Source organism: Malaya genurostris, chromosome 2 (assembly GCF_030247185.1).
Source record: "Malaya genurostris strain Urasoe2022 chromosome 2, Malgen_1.1, whole genome shotgun sequence".
NCBI lineage: Eukaryota > Metazoa > Arthropoda > Insecta > Diptera > Culicidae > Malaya > Malaya genurostris.
The window spans coordinates 119,497,957-119,518,910 of record NC_080571.1 but is presented as its reverse complement, the minus strand read 5'-3'; the positions used below and the strand labels follow the sequence as shown (position 1 = coordinate 119,518,910).

General features: G+C 37.9%; 1 protein-coding gene across 6 annotated transcripts in view; it reads right to left on the bottom strand.

The window, feature by feature from the left end:
• Window positions 1-1,270: 1,270 nt before the first annotated feature.
• LOC131429764 (amyloid-beta-like protein) overlaps window positions 1,271-20,954 on the bottom strand; it is a 317,342-nt gene continuing 297,658 nt past the window's right edge. For 4 of the 6 annotated variants that reach the window (XM_058594093.1, XM_058594095.1, XM_058594094.1 and 1 more), the window contains 7 exons: window positions 13,922-14,343; window positions 13,708-13,881; window positions 13,361-13,510; window positions 12,602-13,290; window positions 12,395-12,542; window positions 4,675-4,851; window positions 1,271-4,612 (listed from right to left, as the gene is read on the bottom strand). In XM_058594093.1, coding sequence (XP_058450076.1) covers window positions 4,511-4,612; window positions 4,675-4,851; window positions 12,395-12,542; window positions 12,602-13,290; window positions 13,361-13,510; window positions 13,708-13,881; window positions 13,922-14,343 — 1,862 coding nt within the window. In that variant the 3' untranslated portion in view covers window positions 1,271-4,510. The remainder of the gene's footprint in view (window positions 4,613-4,674; window positions 4,852-12,394; window positions 12,543-12,601; window positions 13,291-13,360; window positions 13,511-13,707; window positions 13,882-13,921; window positions 14,344-20,954) is intronic. The other 2 variants (XM_058594098.1, XM_058594099.1) reach the window with 2 other exon arrangements.

Genomic DNA, 20,954 nt, shown 5'->3' with positions numbered 1-20,954 from the left:
TGTGAAAACTGTGCAAAATCGTGGATACGCACAATTGCAGATGTACTCAATACAGCGTAACTTTTGCAAATATCCAGGCATCAAGTTGAAAATTTGATAGAGTATCAATGACCAGTGCTGTAAAACTTCATTTAATTCAATTGAAACTGAATGTGGAACACATTGACGATCTCTCTAATGCAGTAAACTTCACTCTCTGACACACACAATGTTTGCTGACGGCCCGAACGGGCAGCATTCAATTCATCACTCGTTTCTCTTCAATCGAGGCTCAGTTTAACCACCATCAGTTGATCTCTTGAAATAACAAAATATCTCTTTCAATAGTGTGAGAGCGGCCTTCAAATGAGGTTCATGTAAACATTCGAATTGGTTCAAGATAACAGATGAAAGACAAACCAGATAGCTGAAATATCAATCACAGAATACACATAAATTAATTGTTTCCTCCTTCAGTTTTCATTTTTAATACTTTACTCCATATATAATTCTATTCGTTCGAATTTGCTTACTACCAAGAGCGAAGGCATTGAAGCAGGTAGACTACTTGGCACTCGAAACTGAACAAGCAAAACTTCAAATGACTAGGTACGATTAATCAACTGACGATGAATTCCGGGAGCTTCACTTGAAAATGGCAGTAAAAGTCAAATGAATTAGTAGGGATATGCTGACTGTCAGCGGCCATAAATTTCATTTTCATCTTATATTATTCGATTGAAAATGAAATTTTACCGCACTGTCAATGACAGATGTGGCAACCTAAAAAAATAAAATAAAATCGAATCGGATGACTGAGAGCACACTTTTGGAGTTTTTCACACTGAAAATTCACGTAAATTATATGTGAGGATCTATTAGTTTTAGAGATTTTAGAGTTTTTTTCTACAGCGTTTTATTTAGTTTTGGTTTTAATCTCACGCTTTTTTCACTCATCGAACTGTAACTCCGGATCCGGAAGTCAGATCTACAGGAAATAGTCTAAGGTTGTTAAAATCGGTTCAGCTTTTTTGGAGAATAGTGAGTGCATATGTTTGTCATATATACACACACATAGACATTTTGCGATGTCGACGAACTGATTCGAATGGTATATGGTTTAAAAGTGGGGTTTCACAGTGATTGCATAGATTTTTTTTATGAGAAAGGCAAAACGGAAACCGCGAGTGAACTGTAACAATAGATGTTTGAACAGTTACTTTCCATTTCACAATCTGTAACGGATACTTCTTCAATCTGCTATTGCTAACAGAGGAAAACTCATCCGAACTATTGTTATCTTATACTTTATTATCCTCCTTCAAATTATTAGTTTTGCTTGTTTACAGAGCGGATTCGACTAAACTTTCAATTTGCTTCCTCTCGGTGCTATCTTCACTTTCTACAAACAGTTATTTGAGGACGTTTTCTTTGTGTAGACAGAAGAAGTGTTTGCTTGTTTGGTTTTGGATTTAGTATCTGTACTCTGTTTGCTGTATTTCTCTGTTCGGCTTTATATATCGGTTTCATGATCATCGTGTGTTTAGGTTTAGAAAACGATTGATTTCAGCGCAACACTTGAACTAGTCAATCAACAAAGCGCAAGTTTAGCACGAGTTCCCGAAGCATTCTTTCGTCGAGTTTCAAATATTGGGTTGGTATTTATAATCAATGACTAAAATAGCTGTTGAATAAACCAAGAAAGGTGTAAATTATTGTGCTGGTTATAGATGAGTTTTTACTGGATTTGTTTTGCTCGATGAAAGGAATTTCCAGAAGCATTGTGTTAACTGCGTCGTGTCCTGTATTTTCCTGACTGACGTTCATTTCGGTCTGGTTGAGTATGTTGGACACGTTCTATGCTACGGTGTTATTTTTGTTGTTGTTGTTGATGATGAAAAAAGAGACGTATTCATCTACTAATTAATCATTACACATACGAGTAACAATTAATTGTGTTTCCTCTGGTATCTCATTAATAATACAAATTGTTTAATTTTTCTTCACTTGCTTTCTCTAAATGTTGCACACAAAAAGTTTCGTCATTTTTTCCTCAAATGTGTGTAAATGGTTGCTATTACTGACAGTTAAGTATCTGTTTTCTGCATTTGTTTGTCTTAGATCATTTAGTGTTTTATCTGGATTGTTGTTGTTGGTATTAAAAAAGTTGTTTTTTTATATATATAATAGTTCGAGTAATATTTTGTTTTGAGAAAATGAACTAATGGAAAACGAGCGGTTACATTTTGATTTAGCGTGTACGTTTTTGCTGATATAATTGTTGCCTTTACTTGAGTAGTAGTGGATAGCAATCGTGTCAAACTAAGCGCTTTTGGTGATAAACTTTCTCCTGCCATTTGTTCGGCTTTAACTTTCAATAGTGTTAGCATAATAATCCTGCACGCTTATGTAGATTTATTACTTTTATTCAACATCATAGTTGAGACTAGATTTCCTTTAACTTCAAGTAGAGTATTTATTTAACTTAAAAAATAACAAAAGTCATGTAAAAGAACAGTGTTCGGTTAAACTAAGTGTTTTACAGTGTTGCTTTGTTGTTTGTAGTCTCCTAGTAAAACTATTCTGTAAATGTTTACATTTATACGTGTTGTATAAATATTCTCGTTACATAATTTTACATGATATATAATCTAGTTATATTCTGTTTTTAAATATTTTAAGTCATTATTGTTAATGTTAGTGTTCTAGCAATATCAAATTCATTTTTACATAGATTATATGTCTTTCCCAATCAGCAAGAAAATTGTATCGTAGTTACTGTTTCAGATTAAATGAAGTCGAGAATTGCGTTTTCCGAAGAATATTCTCACGAAATAATTGGTTCCGGGTGTTTTCTTATCGAATAAGAATGAGCACAGAAACTGGAGGATTATGGGAGCGCCAAGCGTTTAAATCATCACAAGCATAGCTGGCAACAGTGACTGACGGTTAAGGGATCTTTGCTGACAACTGGGGATAACATGAATTTTTATTCTCGATTGTTTCTCCTTACATTTATTTACGCGCTCGCAAAAGTCTACAAAAATGGACGAATTTGAATTATCAGGATGCACAATTTTGCTGCGTTTGCATGATGATTGATGTTATCTTGATTTTTGTCATGGTTTGGTGGTTTTAAAAAGATTACTACTGCTCGCTACAGGTTGTTCGGAAGAAGCTCTTTAATTGGTACACGCACACATCTCATGAGCTACGATGTTTGAATTCTGCACACCTGGTGTCTACACATCGAGGACGACATCTATAGTGTTATGAGTGTGGTTACTTTTGCTTGCTTTGCTGCATTTTTAGTTTTGACATTTTATCGACTGATGGAAAAAAATATCAGAAAGTCACGAAATTATTGTTTTTTTTCTTGAAGCATGTGATAGTGAGTGTCTTACTATTGTTGTAAATATATAGTTTACCTTTTATTATTGTTAAGATTATATAAATATGAAATTTCAAAGCGTATAGCAGGCTTGTTACAAAAAATATATGTTTTTGATAGTTTTTCTATTACTTTTTCCGGTTACTGATCAAAAAAGCTATATTACTTACAGTTATTGTTTTTTGTTTTTTTTGTCATGCTTTCTTCATAATAATAACTAATTAGCTACTTAGCTATCTAACTATGAGTTGAGAGATGGAGAGGACCCTCTGCGTAGTTTGAGTCTAAACACAGTCAGGTGTCCCTGAAGGGCAACAGCAGGTTTCACTTAGAGCATAGTTTTACCATAAGCATGACGTAATCGTGCCAGAGACAGTAGATAATTATTGCTCAAAATAAGTTGTAACGGTTTGCGAGTGCAACTATTGGGATTTACCTTGACTGATTTTACAACTCACAACTACTTGACATGTTCGAAAGAAATCGGTTGCATGCGTTCCCAAAGTGACAAACCTACTGTTTCCCTAATCCTCGTTTGTCTGCTACTACGGTGTACGGGGGGTGTGCCTGAACAAAACAAAAAAGTACATTGGCATCACAGCGTATGTATTGCGTATAATGTAAGTGTTCGGTAGCTGAATAGATCTCTCGAAAAGGTGATGCGGTTATATTTTTCGGTAACGGCGGCATTCTGTAAAGAAGTTAATTTTCTCCCACTTTCCCTTAGCGTATTCCTATAAATACTCATAAATTTATAATTACAATCACACTATTTAACGGTAGTTTTGCTTCACTTCTTACAAAGGACCAAATTTGCCGAACATAAAATACTGATCTTACTTACTTCTACTTGTTGCATTAATGTCAAAACTAACATTAGGGAATGTCTTTTATTTTGCTTTTGCTGGATATAATTTACTTTACTTCCATTGTAGCATTCTCAGTTACAGAGATCAAACAGAATAACGTAATCCATTGTATTCCAAACAATTTTTTTTTGTTCATACAGATACTCAACGATCTCGCAGTGCTAATCAATCTGCGCCCATTGAAAACGAATTTCATTCAATGCGATACCGAGTCGTCTGCGGCATCTGGTTCTACTGTCTATAACAAGGAGCATCTTCACGGTTTCCTAAATTATTCCTTCACTTCGAAGTACTTGTAGGTTGGGTTTTCGTACCCATTGATCTGCATGTTGGCAACGTGTCGCTCCTCGGGAGTAACTGGTTGTCCGACGGCCTATCAAAAAATAATGTGTTAGACATCCTGAGCTTGTGATGGGCAAATCAAGCGATATTTACCTGATCGACTTCGACAAATCCTTGAGCATGGGGCGACCGCGAAGCTTTCCACTTGGCCACGGCAACTCCAACAAACACTGCGGCCATCAGGGCGATACCGGCGAATGCCAACGTGAAGTAAACGTTCTTACCTTCATGTCCGCTGGAACCATAGATCTCCCGTCGAACCGAGTAGCTCTGGAATTGGATTTGTATGTTTAAAAGTATTTGTTTCGTTGGAGGGGGTTTTCTTGAGACACTAGTAATTCAACATTTTGAACATTGTGAAGACGAAGGTGACAACAAAATTCAGTATCAGGTATTAGATATTTAGGATAGCAACGATGGCAACTAATTAGATCTTTGTGGTTCTTAGTCATTTCGTTCCCATATCCCCTTTTTCCACTACGATTTCCACAACATTTACTTCTCTATGTTTCTTTCATTCTTTTCCGTACCATCACCATCGACGCCCATGGAGGACCGCTCCAATCGATGACCAACATGCGGGCCACCCGCCAGGTCTTCGTAGGGTGTTTCCCACGGACCCACTGGAACAAAATAATACGGCAACCATCGAAAAGTACCCACGTCATCTGGAAAACCAGCAACTGCCCACCGAAACTGGATACTGGATCCTCCAGAGTTGCGGTTATCAGAATACGACAATATGAACCAAAGACGATAACGTTACAATTCATGAAATTATCCTAGTCTGAAGTACAGTTGAAAAATACTCTCGGCATCTTAGAGCTAAGACAGAGTGCCTTATTAACTATATTGTTAAAAAACCCTTCTTAATCCACCTAGTGGTGTGATAATGCCTTTCTCTTCTTTCATAACAGTCTCATGAAAATGTATTTCATAAGTTTATTAAATAATTTCGGATACTAATTTCGAAACCAATTGATTCAGATTGATTCGAGTAGTTCACAAAAGCATGCTTCAGTGTTTATGTCACACAGTCAGCATCATTTTTCCAAATTAGTGCTTGACATTTGCGTTGCCTATTTGTATGAGAACAGTGATGCTAATCTAAAAACCCTTCTTAATCCACCTAGTGGTGTGATAATGCCTTTCTCTTCTTTCATAACAGTCTCATGAAAATATGTTTCATACTTTTATTAAATAATTTTGGATACTAATTTTGACACCAATTGATTCAGATTGATTCGAGTAGTTCACAAAAGCATGCTTCAGTGTTTATGTCACACAGTCAGCATCATTTTTCCAAACTAGTGCTTGACATTTGCGTTGCCTATTTGTATGAGAACAGTGATGCTAATCTAAAAAATCGACTTTTTGGGACTTAGAAAAAATATGAAAATATAAAGTCCCAGAAAGTTGATTTTTTCAAAAAAAATTTTTTTTTTAGATGACACTAAATTTCGATGTTTTATGCAGTTTTAAGAGTTTCGGCATCAAAAAAAATTTTCGATTTTGGAAATTTCATGTACTCCCCCCTATGGTGCTTTTTCAAGATCAAAAATTGTCAAACCTTTACCACCGGGCAGCACCCCTTAAGCATGTCCGATTTGAGTCAAATTTTGCATGAAGGCTTTTTCCGAGGTGCTTAAACTTTTGAGCACTAGAACTTTACGAAAATAGAGTTGATCCCAAAATTTTGGCACCCTTGTATATATATAAGAGCGGTAAAAATCAACCTGTTTTGTCGGTTACGTCACTTATACAATCATATATCTGGAACCAAAAGTCACAACCACTTGATCTTCGAACTTGATCAATGGCACGACAGTAGCTTTCAAACGAGCCCAAGTTTGTTAAAATCGGATCAGCCATCTCTGAGAAAATTGAGCGCGTTCAAATACAACGCTTTTTGTCGGTTACGTCACTTATACAATCATATCTCCGGAACCAAAAGTCACAGCCATTTGATCTTCGAACTTGATCAATGGCCCGCCAGTAGCTTTCAAACGAGTCCAAGTTTGTTCAAATCGGTTCAGCCATCTCTGAGAAAATTGAGCGCGTTCAAATACAACGCTTTTTGTCGGTTACGTCACTTATACAATCATATCTCCGGAACCAAAAGTCACAGCCATTTTATCTTCGAACTTGATCAATGCCCCGATAGTAGCTTTCAAACGAGCCCAAGTTTGTTAAAATCGGTTGAGCCATCTCTGAGAAAATTGAGCGCGTTCAAATATCTTCGAAAAGTGCACACACATACACACACACATACACACACACACACACAAACACACACACACACAGACATTTTCCGATCTCGTCGAGCTGAGTCGAATGGTATATAACACTATGGGTCTCCGAGGCTCCGTTCGAAAGTCGGTTTTTCCAGCAATTCTAATACCTTTCTATAGAGAAAGGCAAAAATTTAGGAGGCGAAGACATTTCGAAATTTAGCTACTAGGTTAAGGTGGTGCCAAAAAACGGTAGTTTCAGTTGAAACCCTACAAAGCTGAATGAATATTCCGTTCGAAAAAAAACCGGATAAATATTTGAGTAAAGTAGTAAAGTAAATTTCAACACAAAAAACAAGCCAGTCTCTGGCATCACCCACCCGTCGACAAAATGTACTGAAAGGAACCGAAATCCTAAAATCACTTTGGTGTTTCACAATTTTGATAGAATTTTCTTCTCCTTTCCTTCATTCCTGGACTAACGTAGTAACCCTGGATTTTAGAATTAGACTGGAACTCTGGACTTGGATGCTTCTCTGAAACTGGGTTTAGAAGCTGAATTCTGAACCTGAGTTCTGGATCTGGTTTTTGAACCTCGATTATTGAACTATATCTTAAATCTGTATTCCGAAGCTAATTTTTTTAACTTTAATCTTGAACTAGATTCTGGACCTGAATTCCATTTGTAATTCTGACCTAAGTTCTGTACACTTAAATTGGATTACCGATCTCAGCTGTTCAAATCTCGGTAGGTATTTTTTTCAGTAAAAATAACGTTTCATCACAGTGGTACCTTGAGGTACTGCTATCAATGCAAAGTTTTGGCATTACATTCCGTGAGTGGAATTTGGCCTTTCTGTTTCAACAAACTTCGCAGCCGATTCATAACGTACAAATCCTACTGATAGTTCGTGCTAGCATCGCATCCGACACAGTCGAAAATTTCTTACGGTCGCGACGACAGAAACAAAGACAATACAGTGCAGTGAACAATAGAGTGTACGAAATGGGCAAATACGATTTAACAAAGCCTGAAACTTGGCCTACAACGCCAAATTCAATTTGTATTGATTTCAAGCGCTGCAAAGTTAGACCAGCAGCAACCGAAATTGAAATCTTGCTTAATTTTCCCGGGTATCCGGAATGGCGTGCGAGTGGTACGTATGCAACTACGTAAAGCAATTCCATCTTACATCATTTGTGATCAAGACGGGATACATCCGTGTAAAACGTTGATTACGTATGAAAATCAATTGGTTACATGTCAGTTTTGTGAACAACCTGCACATTACGGCAAACCTTGCACTGAAACTGCGAAAACAAACAAAACAAACAAAAACAAGGACAACCGCTCAACAACGGAAACTAGTGAATGCAGTGCTCCTGTTTCAAAAACACCTACACCATCTAATCAACTATCAACTGTAATCAATGTATAAATCGTATCTACAGCAACTGCAAATGAACCCAAGACTGCGATCAACAATGAAAACAAGGAAACGGAAACCGCTCACAACTCCAACGATGTAGCAATGGATGATATGAGCAACGGACAAAATGACCTCCAATCTTTGCTAGAAGGAAATGGAAGCTTCTCTGCCCCTAGAAGAAGGGTGACAACGAGATCCAACAACAAAAAGGTTACATTATGTAACAAAAACATGGGTAAATCGGCCACGTAAAGCTATACGCAAATTGACCGGAATAAAAATTGTTAAAAAAAATCCTACTGACACTAAGAATCCTTCCAGGTCGTGCATTGGCTTGTAAGACCAGCGTACAATGCATTGAATCGCCAACTCGGGTACTGCTATCAAAAAAAGCTCATGAAATTGAGAATTTTCACTAATCGCGCTGTAACACCGGAACCAATGGTCAGATCTGGATAAACTATTCGGGGGATCTTTAAATAATTGTGCAACCTTTCATTTGCATCTTAGTTTGTAAAAATCGCTTAAGAAATTTTAGAGAAAATTGAGTGCGCATTTTCTCATTGTTTTGCATTTATTGTACAAGTCTAGAAGAATTTCTCCTCTGTTCTCCAAATGTTCGGAAGAAAGGAAATGTTCCATTATTCGGCTGTTCAAAACACGTCAAACAAAAGCAAAAAATACCTTCTGAACATATAACTGAGTTTTGAACCTGGATTCTGGCCCTGGTTACGGGAACTGTATTCTAAATCAGAATTCAGGAGCTAAACTCTGGACCTGAATTCTGAATCTGAAATCTGGAACTAAATCTTGGAACTGAGCTCTGGACCTGAATTCTAAAACTGTATTCTGAATCAAAATTCTAAAGCTGAATTCTGAACCTGTAAATGAATTCGAGACCTGGATGCTAGAGCTAAGTTCCTGACCTGAATCATGTAACTTAGTTTAGGGCCCGTATTCCAAACCAGCATTCTGAAGCTGAATTCTGGACTTGGAGCTGAGTTTGAGACCAGGATTCCAGAGCTAAATTCTTATCTGAATTCCTGAACTGTATTCTGGAACTGGGTTCTGAACCTGGATTCGGGATCATGATTCTAGAGCTGTATTCTCAACCAGGATTTAGAAGCTGGTTTCAGGACCTGAAACTGCGTTTTGATTCAGGATTCTAAAGCTAAATGCTAGACCTGAATTCTGGAACTGAAATCTGAAATTGAGTTCTGGACTTGGACTTGTATTATGGATCTGTAGCTGAATTCGGAGCCTGAATTCTGAAGCTAAATTCGGGACCTGAATTCTGGAATTGAACTCTGGAACTGACTTTTAGATCTGGGTTCTGGACATACATTTTTGAACTGAACTCTCCCTGGATTTGGATTCTGGACCTGAATTCTGGAGCGAAGTTCTAGATCTAGATTCTGGAAAATAGTTCTGGATCTAGATTCTGGAACTGTATTCTGAATCAGGGTTCTGAAGTTGAATTCTGGACTTTGAATTCGGGACCTGGTTTCTGAAGCTAAATTTTGGACCTCAATTCTGGATCTGAGTTCTACATCTGGGTTATGGAGCTGTAATCTGAACCAGGATTCTAAATCTGAATTCTGAACCTAGAATTTAATTCGGAACATGGATTTTGGAATCAAGTTTAGTCTGGAACTAAGCTCTAGATCTGGATTCTGGACTTGAATTCTGAAACTGAATTCTAGAGCTGAATTCTAGAACTGAATCCTAAACCTTGATTCTGAACCTGGATTTTTGACCTGGATTCTGTAGCTGTATTCTGCTTCTGGTAGGAAAGGGCAGACAATCAATACTACCTTCATAGGGGTCTGTCGCTGACAATGTCCAGCAAGCGACTGGCACCATTAAAGAAGGTGACAAGCGATTATAAATACACTCTCCTACTCAATGCTTGATCGGAGAAATAGGTATAAAGCGAGAAGACTAGTGTTTGATGGACAGAGAAGATGTTTGGATATAAGGTATCGGTCGGGTGACGGCCAGGATGTAGACCATGTTCGATGTACGCGCTATCGTGTCTGTTTGGCGTTTTAGAGTGACTAAAACAAGATTCAGAGTGACGAAATGGTAGCGCGTATGCACGGAATGCATAAGAACGCAGGTTCGAGTCCTGTCTCTGAGCATATCTTTTTCCAAAAATTCATCTTTTCTGTTAGTTTTTCATTCATTTGGTTTCTCCAATATATGTTTCCGCTCAGTCATTGCAAAAACTGAACTTAGTTATGGCGGCTTTACGTCAAACAACTAAAATAAATAAATCGTGTATTCTGAAGTTGAATTCTGGATTCAAGACCTGAATAGTGGAACTGAGTTCTAGATCTGAATTTTGGAACTGTATTCTGAACCAGGTTTCTGAAGTTGAATTCTGGCCCTGGAACAGAATTCGTAACCTAAATTTTGGAGCTAAATTCTACCTGGATTGTGAACTTGAATTATAGATCTGTGTTCTAGACATGAATCTGGAACTGAGTTCTAGACCTAGATTCTGGAAATGAGTTCTAAACCTGATTTCTGGAACTGTATTCTGAACCAGGATTCTGCAGCTTAAGTCTTGATTTGGATTCTGGGCCTGAATTTCGGAACTGAGATCTAGACCTGGGTTTTGGAACTGAGTTCTGTACCTGGTTTCTGCACCTGGATTCTGGAACTGAGTTCTAGACTTGGAACTTAATTTGAAAACAGGATGATGAATTCTGGATCTAAATTCTGGAACTGGTTTCCAGAACTGAGTTCTAGACTTGAATTGTGGACCTGAATTCTGAGTTCTAGACTTGGATTCTGAAACTGTGTTCTGAACCAAAATTCTGAAGCTGAGTTTTGAACCTAGAGTAGAATTGGAAACCTGGAATTTCTATAGCGGAGTTCTGAATCTTAATTCTGAAACTGAGGCTTAAACCTGAATTCTGGAACAGAGCTTTGAATCTGAATTCTCTATTTTTCGGTTATAGAGGTCAGATCCTAAGGTCATTCGTCTCTCGGGTCAGAAAAACTTTCTTACTTTATGTGCGGGGTTGGAAAACGAACCCAGGTAGGTTGCGTGTAAGGTATAGACTTACCCATTACGCTATGCCCATCCCCGGACCTGGAGCTTTATTCTGAACCAGGATTTGGAAAGTAGTATTAAAAGTTACCCACCACAAAATACATGGTTGTTTATAGGGAGACAACCCAAATAATACTGAATCAAAGATTGAAGCTGATGGGGTAAAACAAATAGGTCGTCGACGAGTTTGTGTATCTTCGCCGTGGTCAGATCAAAGCGAGACAACTCAATGCTTCTATTTGCTTTGTCGCCGAAATTTCACCCTAAATTGTAAATTTCTCCACTACTAACCCGATTCACGAAAAACCAAAAACATACGATTGTAGCTAAATGATTTTACAATGCATTTGGCGAAAAATATTGGTTAGAAAGCATTTTTTTCGCGAGATTTCGTGTGAGTTTTGTTAAACATTTTATTTTCTTTTGTGAAATAATAAGGGAAAACTAATTTATTTTTCAACTCGCACAAAATCTTTCGATGAAAACGTTTATCAGGCACAATTTATATACGAATCGATATAAAAATGTATTATCTACAATCGTATGTTCCTGGAATTTCCGTTTTCTTTCCCGTTCTCTAGCAATTTTGGGTAAAGTGCGTGAAACTCCGGATAGGCAGCGAGCTTCTCCTGACCACGGCAAAGCGCTACCTTAAAACGCTTTTAACGTGTAATAACTTTGTTAACAATATGACTTTCTATAGAATTCGTAGACAACAGGAAAACTTCTAGACAATGATGACAGAGACCGGAATACAACGACCCAGAGTCATGTTCTAGAGACTGAATATGCACCATTAATGTACAGTAAAGTTAGTAAACCAAAATAGTGTACTCATTTTGTGTATGTGCTTCAATAGTCATAAGAACAAACTCATCACAATAATACAACTTTCGCAGAAACCGCTAACAAATCCACTACGAACTAAGCCAATGTAAGTCCTTCAACACCGTCATCAAGCAATACCTGGAACATTAATTTTCACTGATTATACAAACATTATTTTTGTGTTATCCCAAAGGTCTGCAATCGATAACCTGTTACATATGTAACTCCTCGAAGTGTTTGCAATTAAAATGATAACTACTTACAGGTTCACCATGTCCAATGTCATGAGCAAGTACATGTTGCATTTTCGGCTCCGCTTCCTGATGGGCAACAGCGGCAGCTACTTCTTCAACGGCACGCTGCACAGCTTCGTCGTCGACGGTCGGCAGAGCTGTTGATTGTGGACTGTTGCTAGAAGTAATCGAAAAATGATCATTATTATACGATACTTAATATGGGGATCGACTTACGTCATAGTAACTTCCTCCGTGTAGTCGCGGGTTGTCTCAATATCTCTTTGAGTTTCCAGTTCTGGCTGTTTTTGAGTTAATGGTTGTTCGGATATCGGTATTTGCGTCTGTGTCTGTTGCTGTATTTGTGGTTGTTGCATTTGTTGTTGTGGTTGTGGTTGCTGTTGCTGTTGTTGTTGCTGCTGCTGCTGTTGAAGTTGTTGCTGTTTATATGCTGCCTCCATTTTCTTGGCCTCCAAACGCAGTTTTTCCTCTCGAATTTTCTCTCGCTCCTGGGCACGTTGTTCTTTACGCTGTTTCTCGGCTAGACGCAGTCGTTCCTTCTCACTAACCTTACGCTCAATCTCCATACGGTATTTATCCAGAATAGTAGCTTCGGCATCCTCTGTCATAGCAAGCATCGATCCTGGAGTCTCGTCCTTTGAACGCAGGGCTTGAATGTAGTCATCCATTAACTGGGACAGTTTTGTTGAGAGCTCTGGATAACGTTTAAGCATAGCCATTGATTGATTTACTGCACGGTCAATGTCAACCAGACGCTCAAGGGTACGTGGTCTCTCAGACGCAGCTGCTTCTAATCCTCCAGTTCCTCCTGATCCCAGCAGATGACGGTAGTGAGAAAGAGCGTGGGCCCGATCCTTGTGCAGTGCCCTAAGCAGTTTTTGCAGACACTTTTCAACACGATGTGCCTGAGAAAATAAATGTTTGAAATATATAAATTAACAGGCAAGTGACTTTACTCCTAAATAATTTCGTTACGTTTGGTGGTTGTTCGGTTAGTGCCTGGGTATAGCAAGTCATAGCTTCACGTTTACGCTGGTTAATGTGAGCCAACACTCGCTGCTGGTGCATTGCTGCTAGCTGATGTTTCTCCGAGTTGCCCTCCTCTTCAAGTGCCTGCACAGAAGTCTAGAATGTTACGAATACATTCGGTTGTTTAATGCAAGTGTTGAAACTCATGTCACTGTTTTCAAACTACTATTGCGTCATTCCATTCGCTACGATGGTGTAAAGCTAGTGCAATCAACTACTTTAAAAATTTCAACTACTTCAAATTTGGAAAATCTATGACATGATTTTGCACTGAACGGAAACAGATCATTTACCTGGAACCGAGCCGTCATACGTTGTTTGAACGTTTGTGCGGATTTCGGATCAGCGAGGCGCATGTCTTGATACTTCTCTTCCAAGTCGGACCAGTCCTTCATCACTCGAGTAACCTTTTCACGATGACTTTCCTCAAGTCGCTGTTGAGCTTCCTGGAATTCAGTGTGCAAACTCTACGAACAGTATAAATCACATCGATATGATTCTACCAACCTTGAAACTCTGATGCTCATAGCGTGGGTCAAAGTGCGTAAAGTAAGGATCAGGTGTGGGGATAGCGGTAATTGGAGTGGTTGGTAGTTCAGTTTGTTTTTCAGTAGTACTGGTACTGGTGGTAGTGTAGGTATCCTTCTTGTCTTTGGAGTTCATAAAAGGCAGCGGGGTGCTGAATGTATCCCAAACTGCCGATCCGGTATCCGGTTCTTTGTCGGCATCGAAGTCCTCCTCAGAATCATATTCGTCGTCGTCGCTTTCAATCGGTTCATCGCCCATCATGTCCTCATCTTCGTCATCATCGATGTCATCCTCATCGTCGTCGTCTTCAGAGTTGTCCGCGTCAGTGTCGTCTAGTGCCGGTAATACTTCGGGATCCTGGGGCAGCACCGGGAGGTCGGTCTTTTTCACCTTCATCGGGACTGAAAAAAAGGAAGAAAAAATAACTGGTTTAATCTGGCACAGTAAGTTTGTCTTATACTACGTTCACATTATATATATTATAATAATTACGAACAGAAAATTTGATATCGGAATAGCCTTAAAACACGTTTTAGCATCATAGTGTGAACGTAGTATTATTGTCTTATAACAAACAAACGATATGATTAATATGAGTTTGCCACATTTATTCTTTGATTTTGAAACATTTGGAATTCAAAAACTTGTAATATTTTGTGTCATCATATTGCAGTTTCGATATACGTATATACAAGATTTCGATTAACGATTATGCCGAAAAATATTCCCTGTTTTACCTGAGGTATTTAATTATTTGTTTTATTTTATTATTTCACCTAACTATAACTAGCCTTTAAATATATAACAGCACAACAAGATCGCAAAATTGGTGAGATCTTCATTGAAAAACATCACTATGGTTATAGTCGAATTCTACAGGTTGTTTGATACGATGATAAAACATAACCATGCATTTGGAACAACTCACTGTAACCCTACTTCGATGACATCAGCTCTATATTACTTGGAGTCAAACGCAGTTGTGAATGGATCGAACAATGAAGTAAATCTTCACACCTAAATTTTTTAGCTGAGTCTCGGCAAAAAAATGCCGAGATTCGCACAGCCGAGTAATCAGCAATCATCTCGGCAAAAATAAAATTACTGAGCGTCTCGGCACCCTCAAATTTGACAAACGTCAAATATTGCCGAAATCGTCAGCATAAGATTTACTGTTTGCTCAGTGAAACGTTCACTGAATATTCGGCAATCCAATAAAACGAAAAAATGAAAAAATAAATTACCGAATCATCAGTAATTAAAAATCTAGTCAATTAATTTTGTTTGTAATTTCTCAACATTATAAACACGCCATTCAGGATCAAAAATTCATTTTATTAACACTTGAAGGAGGCTTACAAATTTGTTGCCAGTTGTGCTTATAGTCTCTAGCTGAAAACATGTAGCATAAAAAATCGGCGTTTCCAGATGCGACCACCTTGAGTCGAGCTAGAAATATGAAAATAAAAATATATATATTGATTTTTGGCTTACAAAAATGTTCAATATTTAATGATGCACGGTATTGTTCAAAAAATAAACTTAATTTGATCTATTGCATTATTCCATGCATTGGGTTATTTTTTCGCATATCCTCCAAAGTTTTGTCTCGGGGACGCTTTGAGCCCCGTGTTGGGTGTTTTTTCCTTATAATCGCGAGTGCTCTGATAAAGTCGCTTTTCATAAAGCGAAACATGTCACTATATTTATTCAATATTTTTACTTGTAAGTGCTTCCACGCTTCTTCGAAGATTATCCATTTTTTCACTCGAGAATTTCATCAGAAAATAATCGCACAATGCGAAGCGAAACTGTAACGCGGCAAAAAATGACAGCTGTCGTGCTGAATCTCGGCAACAGCTAGCGCATATTCCGAAATCTCGGCAAACGTCTCTGCTGATGTCGGCATATCAGTTGTTTACTGATAAATTCAGCAAGCAATTATGCCAAATTTCGGCAAAGTGAAGCATTTTACCGAAATATCAGTGAATGCATTTAACGAAGTACAGAAACATGCGTATTGATTACTGAGCAATCAGCAAATTTACGTGTTGCTTATCAGTTTCGGCATTTTATTATGCCGAGCTCAAGAAATGGTTTTAAGTGTGTTCAAATCATCTGCATACAGTAGTTTACAATCAGGCCTAAGAGTTTGCCATGTGTCGTTAATATACAAAATGAACAACAACGAAAACAGTCCGGAATACTTCGGACGAATCATTTGATAAAATAATATGACTAATAAAAATAATTATACAAAGATCTATATCTTGTCTCTCGAGTATAACCCTCCTATTCCATATCACGCATCTTTCATCCTTTCTGTATCATTCAATTATGAACGGAAAACTAAATAAAATGATTAATTTTAAACAAGGGACTCAATACAAATGAAAAAACGACGAAAATATTGAAATAGGTTTGTTTATTTTCTCTTTTGCTAATATCCCATCAATACTCACACTTACTTCTAAACTCTTCATGTAGAATGACACAGAAATTTTTGTTGTGTTTTATTAGTACTAGAAAACTAAAGTACATTTGTATAATAACGTAGGAATAACCGAAAGAGAAAACTAACACCCCCAGTAAAAGCCATTGTAATAAAATAAATCTGTCATTTGCTTTTAGTCCAATTTGAATAATAATCGTTATAAATCTATAAAATAATATTTTAAATCGAAGCATACCTACTGCTGAATCGAGAGTTGTGTGAATTGTGTCCATAGAATGACTGTTATGAAAAAACTAATATACCAAAGATTTGGCTTTGTTTCTTTGCATATTTAAACCATCAATAGACATTAAAGTTATGTCCATTTAGAATCCGGAATAATGAAATAGTGGCAACTCGCCAAAGCTAGCCGAAACTTCTAGGGACCTTAATGAGCTTTAATGAAAGATAGTACGCGATTTGTGACGCCTTCTTCCTTGTACAGCACTGAGTCCATCGTCTTATTCGTCACGAACCATTTGGTCTTTGCTCCGCAGCTGCACATTGGCAAATTTGTCTTTAGAAGCAAACTTAAACTTCACAAGAACATCTCCTCGTGCCGTCGCAATGAATACAGAACTTTAGTACTGCTAAATGTTAGGTACTAAATAGTAATTGTCTGTAAGACTTTTAATATGGATAAAAAGCGTATTTATTTTTTTTTTCATAAATACGTTTATTTCTTAAGGCAGGTTACATAAGTTTTTCTTCGCCGTAGCATCACTTTTACATAATATTCTTATCCTAATTTAATTCTAACATAGTCACAACGTTTTGAATTTATTAAAACATATTCTCTTATTACTTAAATATCATCTTAGGTAACTCGTCATTAATTATGAAGTCTGCTCGGAAATATTATTTGAACCAAGTGATTAACTTCTATAAATTATAAAATAAGCTGTTATTTTCAGACCTTTTGTTGATAATTTCATACACGGTTTCGAGTTTGTTTGTATCATTACATTATTTTTATTCTAATTTAGCTATTGGTTGAACTCATGGACGCAGCTGGGATCAGAACTAAGTCTTGAAAGGGGCCATTATTAAATTGAAACTCCAATTTTCTTTATGAAATGATAAATAAGTTTCATGTATGAAAGGTCACGACAAGCAAGAATGTCTCGAACTGGGATATTGGATAGTCTACCTTGGGTACGCAAAGAATTTATTAGTTGAGATCTGACATCACGATACTCCACGCATGTCCAAACGACATGATCAATATCCCGATAACCTTCTCCACAAGCACAATGATTAGTCTCGGAGAGCCCAATTCGAAGGAGATGTGCATCTAACGTGTAGTGATTGGACATGAGTCTGGACATCACACGAATGAAATCCCTACTCACATCCAGTCCCCTGAACCATGCCTTTGTCGATATTTTCGGAATAATTGAGTGCATCCACCGACCCAGATCATCTTTATCCCAAGAAGTTTGCCAGCTGGCAAGTGTTCTTTGGCGAGACGAGCTATAGAATTCGTTGAAAGCAATTGGTCTCTCATAAATTTCAACCTCAATAGCACCACGTTTGGCTAAAATATCGGCTCTTTCATTGCCAGGAATGGAGCAATGAGCCGGGACCCAGACTATAGTGATTAGATAATTATTGTTCAATATGTCGTTCAGGCACTGTTTTATTTTGCCCAGGAAAAACGGTTCAGTCTTGCCAGTCATGTTTGAGCGAATGGCTTCAATTGCACTCAGACTATCTGTGAAGAGGAAATAATGGTTTGGAATTAATGTGACGATTACACTCAAACTATAATGAACTGCTGCTAGCTCTGCTATATAAACAGATGCAGGTTCTTGAAGCCTAAATGAGGCCGAAACATTATTGTTGAACATACCAAACCCTGTCGCTTCTTCAATTCGCGATCCGTCCGTGTAAAACATTTTCTCAGAGTCAATATGCCTGAACTTACTTGAAAATATTTTTGGGATTTCCGTCGAACGTAGATGATCCGGGATTCCACGCACTTCGCGCTGCATGGATGTATCGAAAAATAAAGTTGAGTCAGGGGCACTTAGGATGCTGACACGGATAGGAATATATCTTGAAGGGTTGATTTCGTGTGACATATGGTTAAAATACACTGTCATGAATTTTGTTTGAGATCGAAGCTCGACTAGTCGTTCGAAATTATTAATTACCATGGGATTCAGCACCTCACATCTTATTAGCAGGCGTGATGAAAGCTCCCAAAATCGATCTTTTAATGGAAGAACTCCCGCCAGAACTTCAAGACTCATTGTATGTGTCGAATGCATGCATCCTAAGGCAATTCGCAAACAACGGTACTGAATTCGCTCAAGTTTGATAATATGAAAGTTTGCAGCGGAACGAAAACAAACGCATCCATATTCCATCACTGAAAGTATCGTTGTTTGATACAATTTTATTAGATCTTGCGGATGAGAACCCCACCAAGATCCTGTTATTGTTCGAATAAAATGTACTCTTTGTTGGCATTTCGTTATCAGATACCTAATGTGTCCTCCCCACGTGCATTTGGAATCGAACCACACCCCGAGGTATTTAAAAGTTAAAACCTGTTGGATCATTCTTCCCATCATATGGAGCTGAAGCTGCGCGGGATCATGCTTTCTTGAAAAGACGACTAACTCTGTTTTCTCCGCAGAGAATTCGATACCAAGATGAACAGCCCAATCGGACAAGTTATCTAAGGTATCTTGCAATGGTTTATGCAGATCAATAGCTTTGGGTCCAGTAACTGAAACCACGCCATCATCTGCCAATTGTCTCAGTGTACATGGGGTTACTAGACAGCTGTCAATGTCATTCACGTAAAAATTATAGAGGAACGGACTGAGGCATGAGCCTTGCGGGAGACCCATGTAACTAATTCTGAGTGTACCCAGCACCTAAGCGGCCATCCGCCGGGGGTGCTGCCCCCGGGGATGTTACCCGCAGCCCGAAGCTGTTACAGCAAACCCAGACCAACACAGATAAAAATAGATATTTTGCCTTAAGCTTAGCAAATCTATGAAATGTATAACATGTAATGTACTGACTCGATGTAAAAACTCCTCCTTCCCTATAAATCCCTCACCTTATACTTCCCAACCACCCCCAAATCCCGACCCCAAACTGTTACAAACCCGGTGAACGACCAGAATTAGGTTAAAACCGGGGATAAATAAACGATATAATAATAATAATAATAATAATAATTCTGAGTGTTGCTAAATCGCCATGTGAAAAATGCATGCGTTTCTCTGACAAAAGGTTGTGCAAATAATTATTTATAACCGCTGGGAGTCCATGTTGGTGGAGCTTGTCTGAAAGAACATCAATGGAAACTGAATCAAATGCTCCTTTAATGTCTAAAAATACAGATGCCATTTGTTGCTTTTGAGCGAAGGCAATTTGGATGTCAGACGAAAGTAATGCAAGGCAATCATTCGTCCCTGTATTTCTACGGAAGCCAAACTGAGTATCTGACAACAAACCTAAAAAAAAAAAGCTTATTTAGTTGACGCGAAATCTTAAATAGAAAAGCTGCCTTATGATAATTTCAGTTTATTGATATTTTGCAAAAGACGACCACTATCAAACTTGCATAGCAGAAGGACCCTACGACAATATAGTGTTGGTGATAAAGCTTTTGTTTAGAAAAGTCTTGAATGCCTAATAAAAGGAAAGAGGGCATTTTTGTCAACAGAGGCACTGTATAGGATTTTCCACTACCCATTTAACATAATTCCACACATGAAGCAGAAACTACGAAACGCATTTCATTTTTTTGCTTTCAATGTTGTTAAGAAAAGGAACTTTCAAGTGTGCACAATTATTTAGAAACGGGTTGCCTAGAATCATAAATCAAATAAACATAGATTTCCCAGTGTAATAGTAATGTAGTTGAGCAACCCGTGACACCAAAAGCACCGTCTGGTGGAGAATGGGTGCGTAAATGCTCCTAAAATGCATGCAAAAAGTTGCCTGCGCATTTAACACAACCACAGTAGCTAATGGAAAAAAAGTACACCCGTTTGTCACTAGAGGTGCTGTTAGTGTCACCGTACAATGGGAAATCTATGTTTATTTGATTTATGCTAGAATGCTAATCATAGTAAGCAAACAGTAACAAGTTTACAACAAAAAGTTCGTTGATATAAGTCTGTCCCGATTCCCGATAGTTGGAACGATTCGCCGTCCCTACGAATTGGTACAATATGGTAACATCTTGAAATTCACTGATCATTTCAGTACTATAAAATCACAGATGACAGATATACAGTCTCGAAAAAAAATTTCAAAATCCTGTGTAAATTTCAAATTTGCTATACATTGGTAACACTACTGCCACCTACTCGACTATTCGCCATGATCTTTCAAAACGTTCCAGTACGATCCGGAACGATAACAAAGTCCTCCTGTCTGTTATAGAGATATTCCAACTACAACGGTTTTAAAACTTATCACACAATTTCCCTAAGTGTTATAGACAACTTTATTTCCATGTTACATAAATCACACGAGAATTTGATCGCA